Source organism: Tribolium castaneum, chromosome 5, assembly GCF_031307605.1.
Source record: "Tribolium castaneum strain GA2 chromosome 5, icTriCast1.1, whole genome shotgun sequence".
Classification (NCBI taxonomy): domain Eukaryota; kingdom Metazoa; phylum Arthropoda; class Insecta; order Coleoptera; family Tenebrionidae; genus Tribolium; species Tribolium castaneum.
The window spans coordinates 10,576,059-10,599,903 of NC_087398.1; the positions used below are offsets into that span (position 1 = coordinate 10,576,059).

At 32.6% G+C, this 23,845-nt stretch overlaps 1 protein-coding gene across 5 annotated transcripts in view; it reads left to right on the forward strand.

The window, feature by feature from the left end:
• Positions 1–23,845, forward strand: part of Lmpt (Limpet) — a 45,364-nt gene that overhangs the window by 11,564 nt on the left and 9,955 nt on the right. For 2 of the 5 annotated variants that reach the window (XM_008194895.3, XM_008194894.3), the window contains exons 3-7: positions 6,710–6,869; positions 6,920–7,081; positions 7,135–7,416; positions 22,266–22,466; positions 22,516–22,690. In XM_008194895.3, the coding sequence (XP_008193117.1) occupies positions 6,710–6,869; positions 6,920–7,081; positions 7,135–7,416; positions 22,266–22,466; positions 22,516–22,690 (980 nt within the window). Of the gene's footprint in view, positions 1–1,365; positions 1,677–6,709; positions 6,870–6,919; positions 7,082–7,134; positions 7,417–18,835; positions 19,047–22,265; positions 22,467–22,515; positions 22,691–23,845 lie in introns of those variants that run through there. The other 3 variants (XM_970928.5, XM_970895.5, XM_064357023.1) reach the window with 3 other exon arrangements.

A 23,845-nucleotide genomic window follows, 5' to 3' on the forward strand; every position in this document is an offset into this window, starting at 1 on the left:
TAAAAGGCAGTCGAAAGCTTAGTTTAGACAGAAATTCAACAGGTGGCTCATTGAAAAATTAATTATTTTAAGGTCGAGAAAAGTAATGCGTTTCAGGGCGGGACGTAAACCTAGTTTGATAAAAATCGGTGTCATATATCGTAGCTTCTCCCAACGCCATGTCAAATTTTATGGACGATAAATAGCATTGTACCAGAGCATAAATATTTGCCATTAATTACGACCGTTACCCTTTTAGTAACTGATTTAGTTGAACTTTGCCATTATTTCCATTAGCTTAATGACTGGAATGGACGAGGAAGATTTTTTCCGAAGTGATTAATCGGCCAATGTGAAAAATGCGCGACAATTTATCTTTGGATATTCTCCAAATTTACCAAATTATTTTTAATCGTCCTGTCGAATTTTCAGGTGAGGAGCAAAGCCTGGAATCTATTGCGTCAAGTTCACAACTTATCTCATAAACATAGAGGTTCGAAAAAATAGAAATCGCGCTGAATGAAGCGTTTGGAAAATTAGGAAACACGGAAAAGCTAATTAGGACGGATTTAGATAACGTAAATCAATCATAAAATGTATAATTAGATCAACAGAAAACAAATACCAACACACGACTGAATATTTCGTGTTTTCAGGAATTTTCGGCAATTAATTAGCGAAGTGATTCTTACCTCGGTGACACTCTGCAAACAAATTAACTCATTTTTCGGTCGTGAAACTTTACGATGGCCCATAATTTTTAAAATTGTCGGGCTGTGTCACTCAGAAATAAATCGTGTAATCACCATCGCAAATAGATGATTTTTTGTTTTCTTTTCATTATATTTGTTTTTATTTTTATCGTTCAGCAGATCCATTAGCCAGGCCGTAATTATTCTATTTCGGTTGTGCAAAATCGAATTTGGAAAATTTTGGTACGTGATGAATCACACGACATCTGTCCGTTCATGATTACAAAAATCGATCAGACCATATATGGTTTTGTTGAATAAATGGTTTCATAGTTGCACCTTGCCCTTGACTCGCCGAGGAAAGGTTGTTTTAATTAGTACTCAAACTAAGTTTATTTTCGCTCTTTTGTCTAAAACTACCGCCATTAAACGCTCCAATGAAACCGCAAGTTGTTTACGCCAGTTGTGAAATAATTCATTAGTTTATGCCTTTGGACCCCTTTTTGCGCGCAAATTGGAAAAGCGCAGTCCAAGTTCCCGAGATTTCAGCATTTTATATCTAAAATGAGACGCGCACGCTCTGCTTTTACCAATACAGGACTCCACTATTTCCTTCACTTTTCGCGGTGTTTCGGTGTCGCTTAGGTCGCGAATTTTGACCGGGAAATTTGAACATTGTTGACAGATTTTGTTGGCATTGCAACCAGACTTCAATATTTTGTTTGGAGAGTCGCTTGCGGTCTTGACTCTTATCTTGTTTCCTCTTGGCGATAATTTCACTGTTCTAAGCCTTGTGGTGGCAGTCATGATAGTGGAAATAGTGCAGGCAGGGTTCCCGAAAATGTAGAAATAAACTCGATCAAGGTGCATATTTGTGAGTATGTTGAGCAATAACGCTAAGGAGGAGAAGGATTTGAATCCTTGGCCGGGACTTACGCTCGCATGTGTAAGGATTCTCCAGCTCTATGCCAAAGTTTTCGAACAAGATTTGCAACAAATTGCAAGGTAGTTGTTGTTTTACGCATATTTTAGATTAATCAGGTTAAAAATAGAATGATAAAGAAAGGTGTGTTGATTATTGACAACTCGAATTACTCAGATTGTTGTATCATAATAACAATAGATGAATACAGTTTAAGAACGGAAAATAAAAATTACTCCATTTGGAAAAAATGTGGCAGATTTATTTATCTCTGTAATGTTACCATAAAAATTAACACAGCTTGAGCGATATTTACATCCTTGACAATAAGTACCTCCAGTTTTATTGCTTAAAAATAGCATTTTACGTGTTTATTGTTAAATTTTTAATTGTTCCGATGCTCAAAGCTCGGTCTTAAGTGCCCATCAATTTTTATTTATGTCTTTTACCATGTCTTTCCTTCGATTCTTTTTCTAAAATTTTAATTATATTCTATAAATATTTTTATTTACATCATTGTTGGTAACTGCCGCCATTCCCAAAACTATAAAATTCTGAACACTGTAGGTAGTTCATTTTTATAGATGTGGCCACGCTGTACTAAAAAATTAGATAATTTTTCCTTTTTAATTTTGACACTAATAGCTATTTAAACGAATACAAGTGGATTGCATTAAAGAAGAGGAAGTTTCACACATAACAGAGGCAAAAAGTGCAATCCATTCAATTTATCACAAAAAATTCTTTTGAAATACTAGTGGTATTTTAATGAATTTTGAGTTGGACCTTGAAATTTCGACTTTTATGGAGAAGAGGGAAAATGTGGCTTCACTCCCAATCATAAGCTTAACATAACAATTACTTCACTAATCAAATTATGTAAACTAGATGCTAATTACAGTTCACATATTTATGCTGCAATATTTTTAGATGTAAATGCGTTGGCTATTGCGTTTCATAGTTTTCTCTCTCGTAATTTTTTGAAGTTGTTAAACAAAAACATGTTAATTTATACAAGAAGTGTTGTGTACATTTTTCGGAATCATTGTTAAGTTTGTTAAAAGGAACGGAAATGATTAATTTGACAATTTCCGTAGATTGTGGGAAATTTATTCTTTCATGTGTTGCAAATTATTGTCAAATTTGTGATATTGTGGGGATGTTTTATTTAATAAAATGGTCATTTGATTCGCTATTTTATCAGGCAATTTGCTCAGAATAATGACATAAAAACAATTCAATGCTTTTATTGATACTAAATAGTAAATAAAAATTTTGAAATTACCGATTTATGACTGTGTAAATGTGCATTGAAATGTACCAGACAAGCCAGATAAAACCCAGTCGTTGGATTGGAATCGATCAAATGATAATAATCTTCTAAACATTTTTCCTAAGCTAAATAAACAAATAAATGGTTTTATAATAATTTACAATCAATAAATCAGACCTAATGGTGGGTTTTTATGAATCTGCGGCAAATCTCAGGTTTGCGTACAAACCTCTGGATTCATAATGTATTTTTAGCTGTTTTTATTACAGTTCATTATAAGTTCTTATTAAATACCTGCAACTGACGTCAACTTTTGTGCTTGGCTAATAATAATAAAAACAGTTCAAGTTCGAGATCCCTTGCCAAAGCCGGTCGTTTTACCATGGTTTTAAATGGACGGAAATATGGACTGTATTCTTTATTCTAGATTGTTAAGTTTGTTCTAAATAAATGTTTGCCAATATTTTCAAACAGGACAAAGGGCGACGGAAATACTTGGACAATTAATCTTTTGCACTAATTACTACTATAGTTCCAAGTCTGATTGTGTGATGATGTTGGTGAAAATCACTTCAAAAAATGGAGCATTGTTCCTTCAAGAGTATTGTAGCTAAATTTAACTTTTTGTACGTAGGTATATGGTATATTTTTTGAATGATTACGTCTGATTGCATAAAAAAGTCTTTAATCTACATTTTGGCAGCTTGTGCTGGCAGGTGTGCCATATAAATGTTTCAATTGATGAAATATTTTTCTAGTTTGATTGAAGTGTTTATAATATTAAAAATAAACTCACTTGTGTTTTCAACTCAGGTTCATAAAAAAGTCAGGCTATTAATAACCAAACGTGTTACCATTTTTTTTTCAGTAAGGTATAAAGTAATTGTGTTGATATATAATTTCTAATTTGCAGAGAATAGAGAGAGCGGATAAATTACAGAATAATTGTATTAAAGCAGGAAATATTTTGTTTTAACAAAATTGTCAGGCCAATTGTCTTTTTTCATTTTTTTACATATTATTTTATTAAAGTTTTTGAGGAATGGATCAATAATTTTTTAATGGAAACTCTTATTTTGTTCTCTCATTTTGATAGATATTTTATTTATCGAAATGGCAATACAAAAAAAATTCAGTAAATTTTTAATCGTTTTAATCAAAGTTTTATTAACTTTTTTTAAAATATAAAATAGTCATACATTATTTTTTTAATAATTTTAAACATAAACATTAAAAATAATATTACAAAGAGCTTCTAGTCTAAGAATTTTCAAATGTTCTAAATTTGGTGGTTTACACATTAAGAAGAATTTCCGGATTATCTAAGAAAAGTGTGTTCACAGATTTTTTACTTGTCAAGAGTTTGGTAGATGGCACTTCTTTTTTTTGGTTAAATATTAAGAGTTTTACTTACTTTTTGTTTTTTGAATGTTTTTTTTTTCAAAAATTGTTTACGAAACATTTAATATTTTGATATTATCATTTAAGTAGTAACTTTTACTGCTAAAAAAATTATGGGTTTCAATTAAAAAAATGTCGATGACGTCATTATTGCTTAAGATACAAAAAGTGTAAAATTTTAAATCAAGTTGATAATTGTGTATCTATTTTAAAAAAATTGAGCTGTTGAAAAGTTGTAGCTTTTCTGCTAAAACAAAATAATTTCAGTTTTAGTAATATTTCTGCACACTTTTGCCGCTCCCTGTATTTGTGTTCATGATAAAACTAGGGATGTGTTCCTTATCTATGTGTAGTAGGTCATTTTTATTGTTTTTCAAGATTATGTTTATCGCTTTTGTGTAATAATGATTAATATTATAAAAAGAAAAAACTCCATTCTTAATTGAGAGTGTAAATATTTAAAACATAACAGGGACAAAAAAACACTTTCTGGAGTAGAATAGAGTTGTAATTTGAAAAGGACGCGCTATGTAGACAACTTCTGGAACTTCGCCGCTGTATATTGGGTTGCATATGTTAGTCCATAGATCTAAAATTCAAATTTTATTCAAAGTGAGTTAAAAAACCCGACAAAGAATCGAGCGCTTTGTTCATTGTCGTAATTGTGTGAGAATAGACCATATACTCGACGTTTGCAGCGGAAATGCATTTTATGAGGCGGCAAATTGAGACGTTTTACGACAAATCGATAAAAATACGAACCGAGTTTATTTTTTACATTTTATGTATCATTTATGTCACAATCAGGAGCTTTCGCAGATATTCTGTCAATTAGCCTTAATAAGGATCAGATTTACGATTCGACTGAATTATGTATCTTCTTACGAGCGACAGAATTTAGGAGATCTTTATCATTTGCTGACGTTTCGCAGGAAGTGCTGCCGTCTGTGAACTTACTGATAAATCGAATTAGAGTTTGAAAAGTTGAAAAATGCGCTGAAATGATCCATTTGTGGAAACAGTAAATTTAATTTGCTGTAACTTTGATAAAAAGAATTAAAAGTAATGAAACATGAAATTGACTGGCGACCAATTGATCATTTTTATACAGGGATGTCTCAAAATGTTCACAACATTGAAAAGAATCACTTCAGTAGTTCATATATAGAAACAAAAAGATGGTTGGGGGCTTTCTTAGAATGATACACTGGTTGAAGACTTCAAATGCAAGCTAAAAGTTTCAGTGTTTATTGTTATTTATGTTGAAGATGATTCCAAACTAGCTTTATTTTGGAGTAAAAATTTCTGAAATTTTTGTAATTTGTCGTTTTATCTTTGATAAAAATTAGGAAAATTTAAGATTTTTTTACTTCAAAATGATTGTGGGAAATAATAATGTAGAACAGTTTCTCAAAAAATAGCCTTATTTTGAAGTAAAAAAATCTTAAATTTTTGTAATTTGCCGTTTTATCTTTGATAAAAATTACGAAAATTTAAGATTTCTTACTTCAAAATAAGGCTATTTTTTGAGAAACTGTTCTACATTATTATTTCCCACAATCATTTTGAAAAAAAAAAAATCTTAATGATTTTTAATAATTGTGGGAAATAATAATGTAGAACAGTTTCTCAAAAAATAGCCTTATTTTGAAGTAAAAAAATCTTAAATTTTTGTAATTTGACGTTTTATCTTTGATAAAAATTACGAAAATTTAAGATTTCTTACTTCAAAATAAGGCTATTTTTTGAGAAACTGTTCTACATTATTATTTCCCACAATCATTTTGAAAAAAAAAAAATCTTAATGATTTTTAATAATTGTGGGAAATAATAATGTAGAACAGTTTCTCAAAAAATAGCCTTATTTTGAAGTAAAAAAATCTTAAATTTTTGTAATTTGCCGTTTTATCTTTGATAAAAATTACGAAAATTTAAGATTTCTTACTTCAAAATTAGGCTATTTTTTGAGAAACTGTTCTACATTATTATTTCCCACAATCATTTTGAAAAAAAAAATCTTAATGATTTTTAATAATTGTGGGAAATAATAATGTAGAACAGTTTCTCAAAAAATAGCCTTATTTTGAAGTAAAAAAATCTTAAATTTTTGTAATTTGCCGTTTTATCTTTGATAAAAATTACGAAAATTTAAGATTTCTTACTTCAAAATAAGGCTATTTTTTGAGAAACCGTTCTACATTATTATTTCCCACAATCATCTACACCATAAGTAACAATAAACAGTAAAATTTTGAACCCGCATTTGAAGAAAACGCAATTCAAAGTGCACCTGAAATGCACCTTCAAATCAGTGTATGTTTTTAAGGAAGCCTCGCATGTCTATTTTGTTTCTATATTTGGATTTATAAAGTGATTTTCTACAGCGCTCTGAACTCGTAATTTTGAGACACCCTGTAATTGTTTAAATAATCTCCGTTTCAGGAAAAACTGCCGCAACTGCAAATGCTTGCGCGAAGGCCACGAGATCGTGGCCGAACATGGGGCAAGGTCCCGTTTGGGGCTGACTTCGAACCACGATGGACTCGATGCCCGCTCTTTAGGCTACACTTTTGTGCCAGCTGGCCTTACAACGGCCCGACAGGTAACCATTAAGCCAAAAATCGAAGAGAAAGTACTTTATTATTGCCAAAGGTCGACCAATATTATTCATCACTGCCGACCCATGAAGTCCCGAAGTTGGGCTCGAAAGGCGAAGCCGCCCGTCTTCAAAGGATAGTCAAGCAGCTTCCGAAACAAGACTTGGCCCTAGCGGCTTGTAAATTCGTCGAAGATTCCGTCAAAAGTAGTTATCAGGTTAATTAAATCCCGACCGAAGGTGAATTCTCGCTCATTCTGTTTCTTGCCAGGATTTCATATCAGCCCGGAACGAAATAGCTTTAGACATAGGTTTAGCTAAACCGGCGCCCCCCAACAGTATTTGCGACGGTTGTAACCGAACCATTCCAAACCAACAGGTTAGCGTAGTCGCCCCCAGGATGGGCAAACTGATCTGGCACCCGGGGTGCTTCAGGTGCTCCACGTGCCAGGATTTACTGGTAGATCTGGCTTATTGCGTCTATGACGAGAAGATCTACTGCGAGAGGCATTACGCGGAGCTGCTGAAGCCCCGCTGCGAAGGCTGTGATGAGGTAAGTGAATAATAATAATAATAATAATAATTTATTTAGACGCCAAGGGGCATTTTACATTTTTTTACACATTGATTTAAAAACAAACACCAGTAAAATATAATTGTTTAGCATAATTATTTTACTCCAAAAATAAGCTGTTTAAAGGACAATAATTGTAGGAATCATTCTCCTTATTTTGTAATCAAAGAAGAGTTCATGTTCTTCGGTGGCTACAGTGGCGTAATTAAGTCTGTTGCCGCCCTGGGATACTTAATTTTGTGGCCCCTGTCTTTGACGTTTTTTCATTGGTTAATTCAGAAAATAAGGAAAATTTTCCAAACCTTGAAAGAGAACGATTTTTATTTACAAGGGAACATAAGACATTTTTTGTCGTAATTTGAAAATATGTAAAACTTAACCCGTTTTTTTCACATATTACCCTTTAAAATTTAATACTACCACCCCACTTGTGGGTGCATGAACTTCTTGAAAAATGGTAGAGATATTGGTGTTTTAATTTATACTAATAGTACTTATAAACTGCTCTACAACAGCATAAAATTTGAAAAATACAAATCCATAAAAAATATGTATCTGATTTTGACTTTATAAATTCAGTAATATCCTTAATTTTTTCAATTAGTTTATTTGAATAAAACAGTTGACCTAGTTCTAGCACAAGATCTCTATAAATGCTAGATAGTTCTCTAAAAATTAAATTAATATACCTTAAAAAGTTCTTTCTAATGTTATCAAATATGCACTAGATTTTTAAATGTCTTCTTTATTTTTTAAGATAACTATAAAAAAATTACTCTCGAGTTATTTAAGGATTTATTTTTCAAAAAACGTAGCCATTTTTGCACTTTTTGTTAGCATGTTACGTTGTCGCTGACTTTTTTCAAAGAAATTTTTCTGGATTGTGTACTATTGCTGTACATAAATTTTCTATAACATGAATGGAAACTACTAAAAACGTCTTAAAATTTATTAATTAAGAACTTACGAAGTAAAATAAATTTTGACGAATACTAAAAATCGTATCAATTGATTTAAAAAAATGCAATCCGTTTATTTACTATATATTTTTTAATAGAAATAAAGATATTTTTACCTCTCCTAAAATTTTAGTCCATACGTAAATATGCCACTGGCTGTCTACCCTGGGAAGATTGAATTGAACCTTACTTAAAATATCAGGCACTTTTATATAGTTATTAATAAATACTTTAAGCGTTTTCGCATAAATGTTATTCAAGTTTTTTTTATTGGAACATTTTAATTTAAAACACGTTGTTATGTGAAACGTGTCTTAAAATAGTGAAAACATTAATTTAAAACACGTTGCTATGGAAAGCGTGTTTTAAAACAGTGAAAACACGATGCTATCAGATATCAAAAAGAAGGCTTAAATTGTAACCAACAAAAAAATCCATTAATTAGCTTATAAAAAACAAATAAAAAAACTTTTATCTAAAGTCTTACCGATAAATAATTCGACACAATGTCAGTACTAAGAATAATATTTAATTTGTATAGTTTGAATCTAAAATATTTTAAGAAATTATTTTGTACCACTTCAATACGATTGATATTTTAATACTAATGCAGGCTGAAAGTTTCAGTGTTTATTCTTATTTATTATAAAAGTGATTGTGGAGAATAATAATGTAAAAATCATTTCTCAAAAAAATAGCTAATGAAGCTAATGTTTCGAGAAATTGTTTTACATAATTATTTTCCACAATCTACATCATAAATAACAATATACACTGTAATTTTTAACTTCCAGTGCACCTTGCGTTGGTTTGAAAGTGCACTTTTATAATTAATTACAATTATATTCACTAAAGAGAGATAAATTATTATTTTTATATACTGAAGAAAAATACAACGCGAACGCATCTGCAATATTTTTATTGCCTGAAAAAAATTGGCCGTTAAAAAACATTAACTTAGGAAAGTTAATGTTATGTTTTAAGTGATTTACAAATTTCTGAAAGTCTTGGGATTGTCTATAACTTGATTTCCTGTATTAAAGTCAGCATATAACTTAACTTTTTTGCAATGTTTTTTTGAGAATTACTACAGTACTAAACCACTTATTATTAGGAAAGTTATCTTTACGTGCTTTTCTTATTGGGACAAATGTGTCACATGCAAAATCCAAATAACTACAAAACAATTCCACTACATAATTAACATCGTTTTCTAGACTTATAGACAACCAATTTACTGAAGATAAAAAATTATTATCAATGAGTGTATATAGTCGCAGTTTTTAAAATTATAAAAAATATCACAGTATTATTGTCGGTTTAATTTCAGTTATAGGTGTGTTCGAGTATAAAAGGAAACACTTAACATAAATCTAACATTTTTGTGAAAATTTCCCAAAGCTCGACACTCATTTCAAATGTCCATAAATTTCCACCCCGTCTATTATTAGATCAGGCGACCATGTGTTAAATGTAAACGATGTAGCAGCCGCTCTTCGATATCAAAATCCACTCCGTGAATCCTCCTTAGTTTAGTCTTTGATTTTTTCCGATAAACTAAGTGCCCGGCACAATCTCTGTGAGTACTAGTGTTATGTCATATTTTTCGACTTGAATTTTCGTGCGCAAATTAAATAATCTTGTTCTTTTACTCAATGAACGTAAAAATAGTAGTTTTACGATTTCGTAGACTGGAGATAATTCTGCCAACTGTTGAATATTTTTCTTAAATATTTTAAATACCCGTGCCAACGCGAGTGTTTGGGGTCGTGTGGAAAAATGTTTCATCATAACATGCATTTTTTCGAATTCAAACACTGATTTCATTATTCTTAAGCAGCTGCTATTGTCAATTTTTGAAAAGCCCACGGTTTTGATGAATCATGATTTCGTCCGATAATCACTGTTCGAAGTGGAAAATGAGAAAAACAGCCTATTATTAAATTGGCAGTGCCGCACGAGTGACCATAACTCTTAACAATGTTGGACGGAATGGAATATCAGACTTTGAGGACGCTTCAACTCGTAAAAGATTTATTTGCGAAATTGTTCAACTAGTTTTTAATCCGCCACCAATAAAACGTGTTTACAGACTGAATCTATAAAATATTTATCTGTTCTTAAAGAAATAAATGATGACCTATTTATTTGTTGTAAATGTTATAAAGAAACAATTTATTTCTCCGAATTTTTCGACAGTGTAAGCAAACCGGGATAATATTTTTATAAATAGTTTGTCCAGCTTTGTCCGAACGAATGTAGATTTTTGGTATAAAAAGCGAGTGTGCCCCTGTGGACGTCTTCGCCGTGGATGTGTCTCGTTTCGCGAACTCCTAGACTGAGAACGTGGCACGAATTTAGCAAGTGGTGCACACGGCACGGCATGCGTCCAAACGAATATTTCTTAATATCAACGGGAGAATCGCATTCGCGTTCAACTTGATCTACTTTATGTCTGGTGTACCCAAAAAAGGCTTGGGGCTCGAATTGCACCGAGACCGAGTGCTTTTCGGCGCCGACGACGGCCGTTTTAGCACCTGGAGGACCGCGCCGAGACATTGTTTGTTTACTGACCTTGCTGTTACCTGTTGCGCTGTGTCTTCCAATGTCAAGGAGCACCGACGAGAATTGTGCCAGAGAAGACGCCGCAGCCCAGATTGTTTATTTCGGACCGTAAATAGCGCGATTTTTTGTTTCATAGGGGGTATTTGATGGGTGTGTTGGTCGTAATGCATTTTAAGCCTTGACCGACTTGACGAATTTCGATCCGATTTGCTTTTTTGGGCAACGAATGGCTTCATAGATTTTAATTGTCGAATTAGTAATAGTCTTGGCCTAAAAATCGCAATGTTGACCTCATGTGCGTTTGCAAAAGTATTGGAGTAAAATAAATACGGTGGTTTTGTTTATCGAGGAAAAATATTCACTGCGGTTTTAATATTTATCACATTTTCGTAATACAATGCGTTAGTCACAGGTAGGTAAGTATGTTTTATTACGTATTTTGCAAACTGCGAAAATTGTTCATTAATGGTTTTCGGAGAAAAACACTTCACTGACGACTTCACCTCGTCGGCAATGCGTATTTCGCTTGTTTGCAATGTTGAACTTAAGAAAAAGATCTATGCATATGCGAGTCTTTCATTTTTATTATAAACTACTAAAATCAGGTTACATAATGAATGATTTATTCTAAGATAAATAAATAATAAATAAACAAACAGGGAGTGGATTTGACAAGTTTGGGGGGAGGGACAGGATTAATTTTTTTGGTTCAGTCACTTTGAAAAATTAAAAACTCTTACTTTTTTTGCTTATCTCTCGGTGTTTCCTTTTTTCCAAAAAACATTTTTTTAACCGGTTATGAGGTTGAAAATGTTAGACAAAACTTGTACAACTTACTAATTAATTAAATAAAAATATGTCATTATCATTATCATCTGTATATCACTGTACTTTGAAATGGGTCAAATTCATCCAAAGATTTTTGTTTGAATGAATTGAAATTTTGCATACTTACGTAATCTACGTGACAATGCAAACCTATTTATTTAATCACCTCATTAGGGAGTTAAATAGGGCGTTAAAGTTTTGGGTAAGGTTAAAAAGGGACTTTTGATTTGTTATTACCGCATTTTATACTAACATACACGGTATGTTGGAATTATGACGTCAGGTATTCCATACATTGTAGAATCCTAACTTGGAAGCAAAAATATTCTCTAATAGAAAAACATTATTTTTTACTTTTTAGTGCATTTTTTTATATTATTGAAAGCTTTTTTCTAGAACAACATTTTTTTATACTGACTGTTCCGTCTAAACCCTACATCAGAAGTATTGAGAGTTCTAATAAAGTTATTTATTTAAAAATTGGTACTCAGTTCTGCTCAATGAAAATATTTTCAAGGTGGTGGCACTTCCAGTTATACCGGAAGTCATTATCGACTTTCTTATTTTAAATGGAAAGCTATGTTTTTCACTGTGTTTTCGAATTATTTGAGTTGTTTTAAGGCCGTTTTGATTAGCTTTTCCTATACCTATGTTTAACCGATTTAGAGATTTTTAAGATTTTTTGAAAATTTTTGGATTTGCACCTGTCACTTAAAAAATCAGTAACTCTCTTAATTTTTGAAATTTCGAAATCATATTTTGCGAATTAAAATAGAAAGCCTGTGTCTGTTCTTCAGTGTATTCAAATTGGAAAAGAAGATAATAAACCCAAAAAATTTAAGCTTAAGTTTGGACAACTTAAGAACCCATAACTTCATTTTTTCAAATAGAATATCTCGATTTTTATTTAACTAGATGGAGAAGAATATTTTCTGCATCGATCTGTATTATCATTCTCTATACCTATCTAATAATTTTCAAGTTATGTTGGTTTTTTGAGATTGTAGAAAATTTCTTACTAACCACAGTTATTTTTTAATTGTTTGTCATAAAAACATTTCTTATTAAACCAACGACAAACTGTTCAAAATTGTATTATCCGTCCTGTGAAAACAAAATAAATTCATTAAATGTTGGTTTAAAAAAACTTTAATTTCTCACATTTTTTTCTGTCGTTTTCATGGCAACCTATGAGAAAAGGTCTATGGCTAATTAATTTCTCAATCTCAACAAAAAGTAATAGTAACTTGAAAACTATTAAACATAAGTATAGGGAATACTAATACAGATCGATTAAATTCTATACGATTTAGTGAAATAAAACTTGTGGCATTTCATTTGAAAACATTGTGTTAAGGATGCTTAAGGTTCTGAAAATTTAACTGGAAACATTTGGGGTTTGTTATGCTTTTTTAGAAATCTGAAAATACCAAAGGAAAGATCTAAACTTTCTCTTTCAAATGAGCTAACAAATATTTTCAAATTTTAAAAAGAGGCAGAGTAATCGATTTTTGAATTGTAAGGATCAAATAAAAAAAACAAAATATTTCGTAAACGGTTAAATTTACGTATAGGGAAAGCTTTAAAATTACTTTAAAATAACTCTGGTAATCGAAAAACGCATTAAAAAACATAGCTTTCCATTTAAAATAAGCAAGTTGATAGCGACTTCTGGTATAACCCGAAGTGTCATCATCTTCAAAATATCTTCATCAAGCAGGACCTAAGAGATTATGGTTGTATACAAATTTTCATTATTATTAGAACTACCAATACTTGTAATGTGGGGTTTAGACGGAACACTCTGTAGATGTTTTTCTAAATGTTTTTTATAAAAAAAACTTTATTTAAACTAATTTATATTACTTAACGTCTTTAATAAAAAATATTTTTTTAATGAATACAATTTATTCTAATAAATTATTGAAAGTTGTGTGGTGAGTAGTTATTATTCAGTGTTAGATAAATAAGTACTACTATTACCCTGTGGGAATGGAATAAATCATAAACTTTGTTCATTTAATGTTGAGAAGAAACCGGTATGCATAGGTAGGAGGACAATGGAAGCAAGAAATAAGATACCGTCTAGGAAATAGTTTTTTTTGTCATGCTTGAGAAATAGATGTAATAGTTAAGCAGTTTTTATATTAATTTCATATTCTAGTAGTGTAGGTGTTGTGTTTTCCAAATAAACGAATTATTCTGTTCACCCACTGACAATTGAAAAATGATAAAATACTTTTCCGCCAGTAGGTGTATTCAAATAACACCCACTTACCTAGTAGAGGAAAATGTAAAACATAATTTATAGTAATAAATTTTGCGTGTTTACTCGAGGTGTCGATATATTTTCGTATGAAAAAAATCGGATGTGGTTTATTACGCCAAATGTTTACTAAGCGCAATGGCATTTAATCTTCAGTTAAATTGAATGAGAGCAATTTTTGGGGCAAAGCTCCTTCGCAGCGAAAATCGCTCCTATTTATAAAAATACAGGCAGTGAAGCCGCATTGTCACCATAAATCGAGCGTAAATATCAAGGGTAGCTATTTTTCAGCACGTCCAGCCACGAGGTGTTTTTCTCTTTCAATTAAGACAGTACGTGGCCGTAAAAACAGCAAATAACCTTAACCATCATTGCAATTAAATGATTAGGTAACAGATTATTTAGGGTTAGGAGCCCAGCTCGAAATATTGGCAACGATAATATTCATCAGTTGATTGTAGCGTCCAAGATCTAGTCGTTGTCTAAAATCTGGCGGAAAATGTTCGAATTTCGCGCCGGTTTTTATTTTTAACTATGCGTGAAAGTGTGTTTTGCGATGGGTTTACTACTCTCGGTTTTGGTTGCCTGTGTGGGTGTTGTGGAACTTTTAGCTTTTTACGCCAACGTTACTAGAAATTTCGTTACCACTTCCACGCAAACGAATCTCCCCGATCTCACGCAGAGGTACCTCCAAGACCTCCAAAAACTCAAGGAGAATCAGACTGGACAAACCTCCGAAGATATAGAAGTAGAAGTTGGTAATGTGGTCGTGTCCAGATCCAGATCTTCCACTCCTCGGAGGTTCCTCCTGACGGAAAAGGAAAATCATGACCGGTCGAGATCACCAACACCTCGCCGTTTCATTGTCACAAATGCCAACAACGACAAGCCAAATTTACCCCAATTTATTGTCAAGGAAAGAAATTCCAGAAGTGAAAGCCCACACAAACAATTCGAAATTAAAAAAGACGAAAAACAAAGCGAAACATTTTTTCCCCTCCCAAAAGAATTCATAGTGACAGAAGAGGGAACTGAAAAACCTCCCTCTCGATCACCTTCTCCTGTTCCTAGAAGATATGGTGAACAGCAAGAAGTGGCTTTTAGACGGTCACCTTCTCCTTACCCTAGCCTAGTTCTCCCAGTCCCCAGGAATAGCATCTGCAGCGAGCTGCTCGAAAACCCCACTGTAAGTGTGGTCGAAGTCGATGAAGAGCAAATTTCAAGGTCCCCAACACCGGAAAAGTTAGATCTGATTTTGGAATCAAAACACGACTCGACCGAATTTTGGACCAACAAAATTTTAGTCGTTCCTCCCGCAAAAACAGCCAGAGAAACTCGCAAATCTGCATCACCTAGCTCCTCAAAACCACAGGAAAATAGCCCAGAAGCCAAAGAGTTCGACGAACAGTTTCTGGATTCCCTCGACGGTGTTAAGCGAAATAAACTTAGTCGAAATAGTTCTTTGCGCAAATCTCGAAAGAAAAAAGCTCCGAACGTTCCGATCAATAACGAATCAAAAGGTTAGCTTTTTGCGGCTGTCGTCAATCACTACTTTTTGCTGATTGTCTTTTTATAGATTATTGCTTGTCATCTTCTGACGCTCAAACCGCTAAAACACTAACAGAAGCTGCTAACGTTTTAAAATCGGTTAATCGGGAAGATGGCGCTGCGGAATCTCCAGCAGGTCCTAGCAATGGTGATAGTAAAACTACAGAGCCTTTTTGGGTAAATCATTAATTCGGCGTTGCTTCTTGCTTGTGCTTCTCCATGTAAATCAAGTTTTGAATATATTAACAAACTTTTTTTTGTTTTATATTTTTTACCCCAAGCTGAATCCTGCACAAAAATAGTGCTGGGACAGGTGCCAAGTTGCGTATTTAGACCAATCTTAGTTAACACGATTTGAAAAATTCTTCCTTACATAATAACAATATTACGTATGAAGTAAAAATACCCATTGTCTATTGAGCTGATTTTGCATGAGCACAACTGTCAAGCGGAACCAAAGGACTGATTGTTCTAACAGATGTTTAAGTTCTAAATACGCCTTTGAACAACCGAACATTATTAATAGCTTTATGGGCACTTGTCACTTGTTACAAGGTTTAGTGCTTCCGATTTTTTGCTAAATTTGTAATTTTTTGGTAAAATAATCACACCGTAATTAACGGCTGTTATCACGAAGTGCACTTCATGATTCATCCAAAATGTATCACTTAATTTTAATAGTTGACTCAACTCGAAAAGTAAACACTAACACCTGTCAGCAGGTGGATTTATTACTGTAAATCTAATGTTTTTCCATTGAAATAAAAAGGGGATACAAAGTGTGTATTATGTGTAATTAGGAATTACTTCCTGTATGAGCGTGGTAGGCGGTGTAATATAAGGGATCTACAGTTCATTAATCGCAGTCCAAGCCCAATGTAACAAGACAGACTCAGTGTGAAGGCATTTGTGGAACGTTCACTAAGCCAAGACCTTTGCAAAAATTCTGATAAGCGGTATCGAGAGATTAATTTAGGAGCACACATTTTCATATTTTTTTCGGTGGTACGTGCTATACAGGGTCGTTAAAAAGTATGGATAAAGTTGAATATTATAAAATCTATACAGGGTGTTAGGGAATGGCTTAGCAATATTTTGTGTGTGAATTTATTATAATCAGACGCGTTGAAAACCCTTATATAATTTTTCCAAAAAATGTGTATTTTTTTCAGAAATTTATATTAACCCACCTGTTGAGAGCCACTGTGTGACGGATGGTAGTTTATTAGCTGTTAATTTTTTATTAAACAAAATGAAGATAGCGGTGCATAGGCGTTTTGAGAATTTTTAAAAATTGTGGTCAACATGCTCATTTGTGTGGGAGGTCGAATCCCGGTTCTGACAAAAAAAATGGTTTTTTTTTCGTATTTAATAACAAAACATAAATTGAAATAGAAGAATAACGAAGAATAAATTACCTCTGCTGTTTTGTCAATAATATTAAAATTTACGCTAATTTTTATAATTCTAGTTCAGCGGTTCTCAAAATTTGGAACTTTAATTTCAGAAGGATTTTTTGGGAAAACTATTCATTTTTGATTTACATAAATTTTACTTAATCGATTTGTCTTGCCATTCTCTATCTACCTTTAAATTTTTGCTAATATAAGAGTATACAAATTCTATCATTTCAGATGTTTATCAAATTTCTATGTCCTTTTGTTCTTAGAATACAAGGCTAACTTGATTTTTTTAATGGCAATGAGGGTCATATTTAATATTTTTTAGAAGAGCATTTTTTCTGAGCGTATTATTAATTATTTTGATCTAAACTTAAAAAAATATATCAAACTAATAAAATTTTTAAAAATGTTAAATTATGTTGGCTTTGGAAATGTTGTAGTATCTCTCGTTAGCTCTTTGCCGCTTGAATTTGTCCAAAAAATAAGAAATTAATAATTATTAAAATACGGGCCGGTTTATAGAAAGCTTTGCTAAAATTTAATCCGTTGTTAAAAGTTAACAACACGGATGGACCAATCACATTTGTTTTGTTCAATTTGGTCACGTGATTACTTAATCTCGCATTTAATTGCGAATTAAATTAAAGACGCTTCTATAATCCGGTCCTAACAGTTTTAAAAAATGTTCAAAATGATTTCCATTGACTTCTTGGCTTTCTGTAGCTATGACCAACCATCATAAGAATTTCTATCCAACATTATTAAACTAATTATTGCACATAAGATTAATTTTTGGCTAATATACAAGTGACAGATCGGTAATATCAGTATTTTTAAACCTTCTAGTAAAAATAAAGGTGTGGGGTTTGTTACATAACCGTATTTAGAAAAAAATGCTTTTTTAAAAATTACAAAATTTGACTTTTTGTGTCATTTAAAAATTCAAGTTAGCCTTGTATTTTCAGATGGTAGAAAATTGAAAAAGATCTCAGATGATTCAATTTAAAATGATGTGTTAAACCGTTCTGAAAATATTTAGCTGTCTCCATACTTTTAGCGACCCTGTATTTTTCCTCAGTTTAAAAAAATGATCATTGGCTAGTTGGCAAACGCAAACAATAAATTAAGCAAAAATCTTTTTCTTGTTACTAAATAATTAAGAAAGTTTTCAATGGGACCACCTCTCGCACGCTTAGAAATATTGTTTTGGAACAGGATCCTTGGCCAACGATGACATAGTTACGAAGTTATTTTAAATAAAACATATTTTTATAATAGAGTGCACAGGTTCCCAAAATAATGAAATTTGAATAATATTTTTGGCCCACAACTCGATTTAAATTTATTATTATAGATGTCCTTAGGGGTCCAAAGTGAAAGTCTTAATTGGTATTAATGTTATTGCCCAATAAAATTCCAAATATGTCGTCGTTTTAATTAGTGGGCATGTTTTTGGCAATCATCAGAATGCAAGGAAAATTCTGAAACGCTTTGAATTGGTAATTAGCGAAAATTAAGTACCTCCAGCCATTAAAGTTGAGTAGTTTGTCATATGTTTGAACAGGCCCTGATTTATTCATTTCGGAAATAGTGAATCGATGCAAATATCGGCCTGATCCCGACTTGCGTCATTGTTGCGATTATCAAGCAGAGGAGAGCGTTCGCGAAAAGAAGCAATAATAAATTGCGTCAAGTATTTGATGTATTTTGGTCTGGTATAGATACACACACACAGCATCGACCCACCTCAAATCAAGAGAAGCATATTGCACCCGGCACTACGTCCCATATCATTTTCTAAAAATATAAAGGGAATAGCTTCACCGTTTTACCCATCTAACAGAATTCAGTCGCAGTTCACTGTTAGAACCGGGTGTGTGTATTGTCCTCGAAAATGGGAGACGTTGAAGTTCATTCCAATTTTACCATCACCGAAAAGAAAACCAAAAAAGTCAAGAAGACCACCAAACGAAGGGAGAGTAGTGACCATGGGGGCGAAGTCACCATCACTGAAATGGAGCGCACCAACGGCACGCAGGGGTATGTGTTGGCATCTTGAGGGACTCCACACACAGTGACCGTGGAAGTGTACAGGGCCGAAAAGGGCACCCTTTTTTCGCTGTGCCGCCGGTTCCAAATTTAGACTTTTCTGGAACTTGACGGCCAGACGAGTGCAAAACGGCGATGCTGCCAATTTTTCCCAATCACTGTTACTCTATACACTTTCACGGTTCATGTACAGGTTGCGACAAACATGCCATCACATACCCCTGTGATAACAAAAGGTACATAAAGAAAAGCACTGTCGTTATTTGCCTAACATAAGAGCCCATAAAAGTGAGATAAAACACCCTAACGAACAGACTAAATGAAAATGTTTTCGCTAATTTATTACTGGGATTGACTTTAAAAGAAAAAAACATACAGTTTTAAGGAATAAAAACGGAAACATCTAACACTTTGACGGGCTTTTGAGTTCGACTCAAACCAAAAATAAAGAACGGTGTCCCAACTAAAATCTTCGTCTAAACTAAAACAGATCAATTTTTAACTTGCATGATGATGAAATTTTATTCCTTCAACAAATTTAAATTGCAAGAGGGGTCGAGTGAAATCACTTTGAAGAGGCTTTCATTGTTTATGCAACCGTGTCCTTGTTTTTGGGAATCATGAAATTGTTTGAGGATCATTGATAAGCTGATGAGTAACAAGAAATTGTGACTGAAAGTGACACAATTATTTTTTTTTGCACATTTTCTGACTCCATAAATTCGTCCTCTTACCGATGCAATTTTGTATGGAAGTTTCTTTCTTTTTTGAGTAAAAAGTCCAATTTGGAAAACTTTGCAAATTATATTAAAGTATTATTTAAATCGGTTATGCAACTAACAGTGATGTATTCTGCATCATGTGGAGAACGTGGTTAAAGGAACACAAGACCTAGGACTATTTTCGGTAAAAATGGACTTTACTTTTGTCTCTAAGGTCTATTATTTCAATAGTGAGTTAACTTTAGAGTCAAATAACTTTGAGTCAACCTAAACTTAATGTTAACTTACAGTTAAATAATGACGGCTTTTTCAATTATTACCTTAGGTCTGAGTTAGAAAAAGTCTAAGTTAACTCAAGAATCAGGTTATTTTGTTGGAAATATGTTTTTTGACTTTAACCTGAAGTTTATATTCAACTTGAAATTAACTCGACTTGGAAATAACGAGGCTAAGGAGTTTAAGGCAATGAATTATTCTCGTTTAATAATTAAGTTAAATGAAAAATAATGCTTCAATTTTGAGAACAAATTGTCACACATTGAGGTCCTTGTATTGAAGTTTTGAGTGGACATTTAAGTATTACTTTGTTAAAATTAATTGTTTTTGTAATAATTTTTGTTTCCTCTCACAGTAACTTGGCAGTGTTTTCTTTTAAATAATCGTCTAAGTTAAAAAAAATGCTGTATAGCAAGGACAGCAGCTTAAAAACCCGACCTCAAATTGCTGTTTAATTTTTTTTGAGGGTTGACTCTGCGTACTAGAACGTTGAAGAAATGACTTTGAAACTATTATAAAATTTGGACGTCTTTTAGCATTTAATCCAATTTTTTGGAATATCCGAGATTTTAGCAGGTGCAGGTTTTAGTTGGAATTCTCATTTACTTAAACGTGGGATCTTCGGCTAATTTAAAAAGATGATTTGTAGTGTGTGATTTTCTAAAATTTTGATCTAGTTATTCATGACAGGTACGTTAAGCTAATGTCCATTACGGAAATAAGATACCAACATACATTTTTTAGACATTTTTTTAGACCTTTTAGACATATTAACAGATAAAGCAATGCAATAAATAAAATAAATAAATAAAAATAAACAAATAAATAAATGAAAAAAATTGGTACTTCGGCACCTTGATTAAGGAAACTTATTTGGTTCATTTATTATTGTCTTGGGCTTGATATTGTCATAACACTATGGAATGACACTTTACTGAATTGGTTTTTAAATGAACCTGATTTTTAAAGGAATTTTTTGATAAAAATAATAATTAAAAAATGATTTCTCAAAGTTTTTGACGTGTTTTATCTTTGGACACGATTTAGTATAATAGGCTAAAGTTACTCTTGTGAATTATTTTTTCGCTTTACTTACTCAAACAATTTCGTATTATGAGGTATGATGAGGTCGTAGTTTGTGTTAAATTGATAACACACAAAACTAATAATTATTATACAAGACGATAAAGAGATTGTTTATCTGGGAGTGAAAAGGTTAAGTTCAAGAGTGATGAAGTCGCGAGTGGACTTTTTTCACGACTGAAAATATAAAAAAAATTCTCTAGCACAACTTCAAGTTTAAGAGAAAAAATTAAAATGTAGGAATTTGTACATTTGATTGAATAAAATAAATTTATACGTATCTACCCTTGCGGTTAAAGTGCTATTTTATCTACTCAAAAGAGTTAATAAAGAAATAGTTTAACATCTGCTATAGAAAAAATATACATTTAGGTAGGTAACTGTTTTTCTATATTTGAGACAATTCTACCGTACCTTCAATTGAATTTGATTGAAGTGGGCATTTTTGAATAATATTGTAGCAACGTTTTCTTTGTACACCATTAAATTTTTATTATGATTACCCCAAACCGAAGACTCTTTATTGTGTGATTTATTGCAGACAGTCTTGTAGTCTTTTAGATAAACCGATCAGTATCGTAAATATTTTCTATCTTAAACACCAGTATCTGTTGTAAAACTTTATTATGAACAAAGAAAACGTTTCTAAAGTAGACGAGACGTGTTAATTTTCCTATCTTTTGTTTCTATATGCGCTATAACTCAAGGATTAAAAATTAAAAACTCTGTTTATTTATGGTATTTTTTACCGAGGAAAGGAATATTTTTGGCCACCACCGGGTGTATATTTTTCGTGCGGTGAATGCACATCTGTTGCGACCTGGAGCAGTGCCAGTGTGGCATTTTTGCACCCAATAATCATCACATAAAATCGTAATGGACCCTTTTATTAATCAGAATTTTGAAACAATTCTCCCAAAACTTGTTCACACAAACACGTTCCCTCCATTTACGAGTTTTTTGCGTTGTTTTGTTCCCAAAACCGACTTTTAATGATACATTGTGCAAAAATATGACATAACACTTGATTGTTGGCTTTTTTGCCATTGGCATCAAATTGTTACAAGTCCATATTCGCCTAATAGCGTGCTTATTACTCGTGTGGGCTTCATGTTTTCTTGTTTTCCAGCTGATTTTTAGTGGCGAGTACACAAAGGCCATGAACAAGGACTGGCATGGGCAACACTTTTGCTGTTGGCAGTGCGACGAGAGTTTAACTGGTCAACGCTACGTCCTCCGTGACGAGCATCCCTATTGCGTGTCTTGTTACGAATCTGTCTTCGCCAATGCTTGCGAAAAGTGCAGCAGAATCATCGGAATCGACTCAAAAGTAAAATTGATTTTTTTCGTTAAACTTTGTCACACCGTTTCTCGCACAGGACCTTTCCTACAAAGACAAGCACTGGCACGAGGCCTGCTTCCTGTGCACGACTTGCGGGGAATCCCTCGTCGATAGGCAATTCGGGTCAAAGGGCGACAGGATCTACTGTGGCCGCTGCTACGATGAGCAGTTCGCGTCCAGGTGCGACGGCTGCCATGAAATCTTCCGAGCAGGTAGGTGTCATTAAGAAAACACCCACTGCCAAAATTTTGACTGATCGCGTCCAGTGACTCACTTAGGTAATTGGCCATCAACATTTTCGTGACTTTATTGCAGCGAAATGCGAGAAACGAATTATGCTAATGAAGATAATGCTTCTAATTGCGAACAGCGCGCATACATTTACATCATATCTATTTTGGCAAATGCTCTAAACGTGTTCAACCTTTCACCGGTCTGGAGGTGTTGCCAGGATGTGTATTAATAAAAGCTCACTTATTACACTTTGTTTACCGCACGGACGGACACGGCTGCAGAAAAGTACTAACAATGCAGTTTACAATATTGCAAAATACGAGAAACAACACAGAGCAATAACACAAAATTTCGGACATTTCTTTTACCATTTTAGCTGATTTTGGGTCAGACAACTAAGTATGGTCATAAAAATTTATTGTTGTTTCGGTTTTCGTGTTTTTTTTAGAACATTTCTTCTATTTGTAGTTTCACAAGTTTACTCAAAATTTGGAACAAATAACATATCGAATCGCCTATGGGCACATAATTTAACAACTATTTTCGTTGCGATGGAAACGGATAATTTAAACAATTTAAAACGACAATGAAAATTTTTGCTATGAATATAAAAATAATACAAACTTATTATTAAACAATGACCAGCTGGTTGGCGCAAAAAAAGAGGAAAAGAGTGAAAATAAATAAGTATTTTGCAAAACGGTATATAGAAAAGTTGTACTTAATGAGATTGCTTACGTGGTAAAATTAACACCCTGTATACGAGAGGAGTTCAAAGTATTGTCGGTATCACCAAGAATAGGGAATCATCACAATGAATATTTTTGTATAATAATATAGTCGTTCATGACATCAATACACTTATAGCATTTAAAAACTAATTTTTCAATTCTTATAAAAAATAATTAACCTAAAACAAAAATACCAATTTCCTGATAGAAACAGAAATTGACTTTTGGGCTTATTTCATGACATCAATACACTTATTGCATTTAAAAACGAATTTTTCAATTCTTTAAAAAAATAATCAATAAAGAAACCTAAAACAAAAATACCAATTTCATGATAAAAACAGAAATAACTGTTTCTCTTCGAAAATGTCAAAACACTTAAAAAATGAAAAATTTTTGCGA